Here is a 7,491-nt window from a genome sequence, read left to right as displayed (position 1 = left end):
CCTGCACTGCTCCGGAGATGGCCGCCGGCGTGGGCGTGAACTGGTGCCCCATTCTGCCGCGGTCACCGGAGCTGGAGGCGTCGCCACGGGAGGAGGTGGTGCAGGCACCTCCGACCGTCCAGCCCGCCCCCGTCCACCACGCACCTCCGGCCCACCTCTGGACGCTGCCGGCCTACGTCGACCTCGTCAGCGACGACGACGACACCGGCGGCCAGTGAAGACGGCGACGGCCACGGTATCGACGGGCGCGGCAGGAGCGCGCGGGAGGCGTTTTTATATTTTGTTTTATATGTTAATTATGAAACTGGGCCTTTTAAGTGGCCGTGGAAACTGGGCCGTTTTGTGGCCGACCCCTATATATGTTTTATGTTTTTTTAAATGTGTTTATTTATTTTTTTAGTTATTTTTGTATTTTTTTTATTCATGTCCACCCCGGACATAATTTGGGGTGCGGCCGCGCGGTGCGCGCACGCACGACCCATCTGACAAATCCGGACACGGGCGAATCCATCGGCACCCCAAAGGGACAAAATCCGGCTAATCCGGACGTCTGTTTGGGGTCGTGCGGTGGAGTTGGCCTAACTAAGTTAAAGTATTCAAACAGGGCCAACGCGAGCTGCTGTACCCACCATATGTAGTAACATGCAGTAACTGCTGCTTTATGAGTATTTTTTTTTGCGGGTGAGCTTTATGAGTATTTTAATCAATAAAAAGAAATTGACCCATCCATGCAGCTCATAGCTTCATCCATGCGTATTATCTTTTGTTTTCGTCCAACTTTGAACTTAAAGATTAAGATATCTATTTATTTATAAAATACCGATAAACAAATTATCTTAATACTGATAATTAAACAAATAGTAGATGATTATTAATTCAGTGCAATTTTTATTTAATATAAAATACCGCCACAACGTGGGGCGCATCGTCTAGTGTATCCAGTGAAAGCACTCCAAAAAGTAAGAAAAAGAACACTAACAAATAGTGGTGTGAGGAGCATCTTATCATACTCTGTTCGGTGTGAGTGCAAGCGTTAGGTGTGAGTGGCCATGCATGCCTGTTATATCGCACTCACACCTATAGTCACTCAGCATATGATTCATTGTTCATGGTGGGAAAGATCAAAAGTCAATCACGCGGCGAGGCCCCTCTCTCCCACTCCTATAAGTATGGAAACACACAATCATCTACAGGCATGCAGCAGCTAGGTCCAGCAGATCAATGGATCAGCTCCTCGTGCTCCTCGCGTTTCTCCTGTGCGGCCTCCTCGCCGTCTTCCGGCGCGGCCGCGCTCCTCCTCCTCCACCCTCACTTGCCATGCACAAGATCAGCGACCCAGCTGTCGCCCACCGCGCGCTCGTCGAGAACGCAGACGCCTTCTCGAATCGCCCGCCCGCGCGCCTGCACGTGGCCCAGGCCGCCCGGCGACGCGGCCAGCGGAACGAGAACCTCAACACCATGGCACACGGACCGCACTGGCGCGCCCTCCGGTGCAACCTCACCGCCGAGACCCTCCATCCGTCTCGCCTGGCCGGCCTAGCGCCGCTGCAGCGGGAGGCCGTCCAGGGCCTCATCGCCGCGCTGTCGTCCGCCCCCCGGGGAGGCCGGGAGGAGGTGACGGAGGTGCACCAGCACCTCTATGGCGCCGTGTTCTCGGTCGTCGCGCGCCTGTGCTTCGGTGACGTCGTCGACGAGGACCACGTGCGCGCTATGCGCCACGACATACAACGCTTCCAGCTCGCCATTGGGCTGGTCAAGCCCTTCACGGCCACGGGCTCCGTGATGGAGAAGCTCGTGGAGTGGAGATGGCTGCGCAGGCTCTTCGCCATCGATGTCCGGCTCAAGGAGCTATTCCTCCCTCCCATCGAGGCATGGAGGCGGGTGGTCCGGTCTCCTCGACCACGTGACGACAACGGCCGTCGTCCGTACGTCGAGTCACTCATCAATCTCCGCGTCCCCAACGAGGACGGCGGCCGGCGCGCTCTTAGGGACGAGGAGATGGTGCGGCTGATCTCGGAGTTCCTTGGCGCCGGCACGGGGACGGTGGTGGCAAGCCTCGAATGGGCCCTCGCCCACCTTGTCGACAAGCCGGAGGTGCAGGAGAAGCTACACTGCGAGGTCAACGACGGCGAGGTTTCCCGTGTGGGTGCAGGCATGCCTTACCTGCATGCCGTCGTGCTGGAGACCCTTCGCATGCACCCACCGTTGCCGGTCATCCCGCGCCATGTCCATGCCAATGCCGTCGGAGTGCTGGCCGGAGGAATGGCCGTGCCGCCGCCAGCCGGCGACTTTTACGTGAATTTCTCTGCGGGGGACATTGGCAGGGACAGCAAGATATGGAAGGATCCCGACGAGTTCCTGCCGGAGCGGTTCCTTACCGGCGGCGACGGGGAGGGCATTGGCCCGTTGCCGGCGCCCAAGCAGATCAGGATGATGCCATTTGGCGCAGGGCATAGGTTCTGCCCTGGCGTGGGGATGGCGATGGTGAACATGAAGTGCTTCTTGGCGGCAATCGTCTGCGAGTTCGAGTGGGCGCCGCCGACTGGCATTGCCGCTGTTGACCTCACGGAGCTGGATTCCTTCTTCAAGGTGATGAAGAAGCCGCTTTCCGCACGTGTCACGCGACGCACTAAATCCATCTAAAGATCTCGTGAATCTACACGATATCTTTAGAATAAAATTGTTGTGTTTCTACCATTGTTGCAGCCGAGAGTAGGGGTGGATTATTGAGCTGCTCAGCTCGTTAAACTCGTGCTCTTTAAGGCTTGACTAGTTAAACTCATTAAGCTTAACAAGCACAAAATCCTTCTCAGCTTTGTTCATTTGAAACTTGTTAATCACGTGAGCGCTTGCTAACAGACTACAATGTGCTACAGCGTACTGGATAAGAATGTATGTGTTTTTTGCGAAGAAGAAGATGGTGACTACATAAGAAGGTGCACTAGTTTGCTATCTTCTATGAACTAGGTTGGATCAATTAGATTGAATAGATCAACTTAGATGCTACAAAAATGTTGTCATATAAGACAAAAATATGTATTGCGTTGTACTAACGAGCTGCTCGTGAAACTCGTTAGCTCGTTCGTTAAGCTCATTAAAGTTAATGAGCTAAAATCATTGTTCATTAAAAAGCAAGCTACAAGCTTAACAAGGTGAGGTATTGAGGGTTCATTAAACTCGCGAGCTACAAGTTTGGTCCAGTCGTAGCCAAGACCTATAGCCGCGGAAAGCTTCTCCTTCCACTGTTTCATGTTGGTTTTTCTCGTCTCCGGCATGGGAACCTCAGATCTATACACAATGCACTCTAGTTTCCTTTAATGTTGGGGTTTTGTGTCCCATTTCGAGGGTGAAGAAGGTGCCTCAGGCCTCTACCCCCTCATGGTGTGATATGAAATAGTTGACACCAGGGAGTCTGCAGGGTTCTGGTCCCGCAAATGGTCGGCTTCTGGCCCGGTGTGGTCAGGGCCAGGCCCATAGGTGTGCTGACTGTGTGACCCGTATAGCGCCCGTAAATTTTTTTTTGGGGGGGGGGGGGCAAATTTTTATAGGCCTAGTATGTATATTCAAAGAAGAGCAGTTTTAACATGGTCCCTCTTACCCCTTCTTTTCACATGAGAGGTAAGAGTATAAAATAGATCTTAGCCGTTGATCTCATCAATGAATGGCTTGATTGACTCTTACCTTCTTACCTCACATGTAAAAAAAGGAGGTAAGCGGGACCATGTTAAAATTTGCCTTCAAAGAAACGTTGTTTTGCTGGGCCGGTGGGCGTTGGCATCCGCGACGCGAGCCAGCCACCAGGCCGCTGCTCTCGAGTCGGGGATGGGAATTAGATTAGATCGATCGCAAAACAACCAGCGTTACAGCGGTCCACGATCACATCGATCGCAAACCAACCAGCGTTACAAATTTTCTAGTTAACTTTTGATAGGGATCGTTAGAGATCGCTTCTTGCCTTGCTGGTTGAAGATCACAGTATAACAGTTTAACCGGAGAGAATAGGAGACTAGGTGAGTCAGACGGTTCGTTTAATTGTCAAACATTGACGTATAATCTCTAATTAATATCTGTTGCCATATCACTTAGATTTTATTCTATTCATCTTTTGTATCTTGTGTTTCAATAGTTTAGATTTGAGTCATCATTGGGAAACACCAGGTGCCTACAAGCACAAAAGAAAAGAAAGAGAACGAAATTCAATTAATAAATCTTATAAAGGTGGTATGGAGTATGGACAAGTTTGTTAGAAAAGAAGCATCACAAGTGGCATCCGGTATTAGTTTGTTAATCCTTCTACCTTGCACTTGCAATTGTTCTATATAATTTTTTCCGTGATATATAAATTATAATTGCTCGTTAATTCATTTTTGCTAGGGAGATAGGGCCACACTTTTTAGTTTCGCACTGGGCCCCGGAGAGATAAATGTCATGCATATCAGGCAAGACAAGCGAGGGGAAGAGGAGGTGAGGTGAGTGTGGTGGTGGGAAGGTGCAAGCGTGGAATAGGATATCAATTACAAGCCTCTACTACCTAGATAAATGTAAGGTTTCATCTTATGTCAAGTTTTCTCATGCCCTTCCTTCGTCCGCACTCCATCCATATGTCACCCCCACCCTTCCACTGGTTCTTCATCCCTCGCGATTTTTCTTTGGTTAATAGTTTTCATCTGGTCGGCCAAATCAAATCAATATTTAGTCACACAATATATTCAAATTCGATAATCAATTTCTTTTTGGGTAATAAATATTGGGAACACAATAAAATCATTAAAAATCAATCATGATCGGTAATTATTTGATAACATAATAAATTCACGGGAAGGAATCAATCACAGCTGGGAAGGAACAAATTATCACAAAAGGTGAGTATATCGTCCTACTCCCATGAGGGAAGACTGGCATGGAGTAGTGCTCGACGGCGCACCTGAACGAAAGGGCTTGTGGGGGCGATTGCCTAGTTCTGGTGTTGATTACTGACCGTATGATTTCTAGGTGTTGGTTATTAATTGTAGCATGCTAATTCCACTAATTCTTATGGAGAATAGGGAGATGTGTATCCACTGAAAGTAATTGCATTGTACCGCTAGATCTGTATGTTGCTCCTGAAAATGTTTTACTTTTTGTTCCGTGTTTCGGATGTTATATAACATACACAAACGTAAAATTAACATTTGGTTGTTTATTTTGTGTGTTATTTTTGCATTATGGCCATAATTTGATTATACCTCAATCCAATCCATGCAATACACGAGAGAGAGAGAGAGAGAGAGAGAGAGAGAGAGAGAGAGCTCTACGTGCAATAAAAAATTGCAGACATGGCAAGCCAAGCCAAGGCACGATGTTCAAATATAACATAATTGCATGATTACATGTTTGAAATTTAAAGTGTGGGTATACTAAGACGGGGTGGAAGGCTTGTGAGGCAGAGATAGTGGGTGGAGAAAGAAGAAGAAGAGTGAATTATAAAGCTAGAATCATACACTAGTCACAGTTGGCGAAACCACTAAAATACATACATCCCCCTTGAACGCATATACACTCATCTAGTTAATCACTAAAAAGGGAATGTGTGAGATTGCATTGAACATATTTTATAGTCGCCGGAAATACCGACAAAGGAAAAAAACAACCAAAAGAAATGTTTCCCAGCCACATGGCAAAATAGCTAATCACAGATTAGAAAGAAACATATGGTATCATAATCCACTATCATACCATGTTATGACTTTCTCAAATCACATGGTAGGTGTGGTCAGCTTTTTCAAGTTGATGAGTATGAACCATGCTACATATACGCCACTTCTGGAACGATTTTTGCACAACAGTTCTGGTCAGACCATCCATGAATAAACGGAAGCACAGCAGGACCATTAGATTAACTAGCGTACATAATGTTGAAATACATTGTAATAGGATAGGACTAGAGGTTTTAAATCCTGGAAACCTATTCTATCTCTTCTTCTGTTTCTTCCTCCCGTTACCGACCTTCTCTGTAAACTCTCGATCAAACTCTTGATCGATCTTATTGTAAGCCACTGCATCACTTGTATAAATAAAACTGCGGCCCGAAAAAAGAGTTCTATGCTTCCCAAACTATTTTACATGGTAATCAGAGCATCTTCTTCCCAGAGATCGAAAGAGGATCGCATCTAGTTCACACCCATCGTAAAATTCCAAACCCCATTGCCACTTTCGCCATGACCTCTGCCTCCACCCAATCCAGCACCATGAGTGCCCTCACCACATCTGTTGCATCAACCTCCACCTTCACCCCTTCCTCCTCCAGCTCGTCATATCCCATGTCCATCGGACCTCCACCCCAGGAGAAGCTCACGAGGGAAAACTACCTCATGTGGAAGGCTATTGTGCTGCCCCAAATCAAGGGCGCGCAGATGGGCCACCACCTTGATCCGGAGAGCCAAGCGCCGCCGGAGACACTCACCATCACCAATGATGGGAAAGAGGAGCAGATTGTGAACTTCTCCCGCGTCCTCTGGTATGCACAACAGTAGCAAGTCCAAGGTTTTCTGATGGGTTCCTTGTCTCGCGAGATCCTTGCATATGTGGTCACCCTTCAGACGTCGGCAGAGGTATGGGCAGCAATCCATGCCATGTTTGCTGCCCAAAATCAAGCTCAAGCCATAAACACAAGGATTGAGCTCACCAATCTGAAAAAAGGAAACTTGACGATGTCAGAGTACCTAGCCAAGATCAAATCGCTGTCAGATGAGATCGCGTGCACTGGAGCGGCGATGCAAAGTGGCGAAATCATTTCATAGGTTCTGGCCGGCCTCGACCTCGACTACAACCCGGTCATGTCGGTCCTTGCTGCGCGGGTGGAGCCTGTCACCGTCCAAGAGCTGTACACACAGCTGTTAAGCTTTGATGCACGCATCAATCTTCTTCACGGAACCAACATACGACAGTCTTCCACCAACGCCACCTCGCGAGGTCATGGGTCTGCTCGTGAGCGCGACCGTGGGAACAACAGTGGCGGGCGTGGCCTTGGCAATGGCCAAGGGGCGCGTCCAAACGTAGGAGGCTACAACAACAATTCTTCCTCTTCTCATTTTGGAGGGGTGCTACCTCTTGAGCACTGCGTTTGTTTTCCCCGAAGAGGAAGGGATGATGCAGCAAAGTAGTGTAAGTATTTCCCTCAGTTTTTGAGAACCAAGGTATCAATCCAGTAGGAGGCTACACGCGAGTCCCTCGCACCCGCACAAAACAAATAAATCCTCGCAACCAACGCAAATAGAGGTTGTCAATCCCTATAGGGCCACTTACGAGAGTGAGATCTGATAGATATGATAAGATAATATTTTCGGTATTTTTATGATAAAAGATGCAAAGTGAAATAAAGGCAAAATAAATAGCAAAGGAAATAACTAAGTAGTAGGAGATCAATATGATAAAGATAGACCCGGGGGCCATAGGTTTCACTAGTGGCTTCTCTCGAGAGCATAAGTATTCTATGGTGGGTGAACAAATTAT

At 48.2% G+C, this 7,491-nt stretch overlaps 1 protein-coding gene and 1 pseudogene across 1 annotated transcript; both read left to right on the top strand.

Annotated features, from left to right (window-relative positions):
* The first annotated feature begins 1,208 nt into the window (after positions 1 to 1,208).
* LOC125540595 (cytochrome P450 89A2-like) lies at positions 1,209 to 2,692 on the top strand. Its single transcript, XM_048704201.1, has one exon. It carries the CDS (start codon positions 1,222 to 1,224, stop codon positions 2,641 to 2,643), a length of 1,422 nt encoding a protein of 473 aa, XP_048560158.1. The 5' UTR covers positions 1,209 to 1,221; the 3' UTR covers positions 2,644 to 2,692.
* A 4,057-nt stretch (positions 2,693 to 6,749) lies between these two features.
* LOC125541933 lies at positions 6,750 to 6,888 on the top strand (annotated as a pseudogene).
* Positions 6,889 to 7,491: the final 603 nt, after the last annotated feature.

The sequence above is a fragment of the Triticum urartu genome, chromosome 2, assembly GCF_003073215.2.
Source record: "Triticum urartu cultivar G1812 chromosome 2, Tu2.1, whole genome shotgun sequence".
Lineage (NCBI taxonomy): Eukaryota > Viridiplantae > Streptophyta > Magnoliopsida > Poales > Poaceae > Triticum > Triticum urartu.
Note: the sequence above shows the minus strand (reverse complement) of the source record. Positions and strands in the feature narration are given on the sequence as shown.

Coding starts and splice junctions, on each gene's coding strand:
- LOC125540595 (XM_048704201.1), top strand. CDS start 1,222: ATGGATCAGCTCCTCGTGCTCCTCGCGTTTCTCCTGTGCGGCCTCCTC.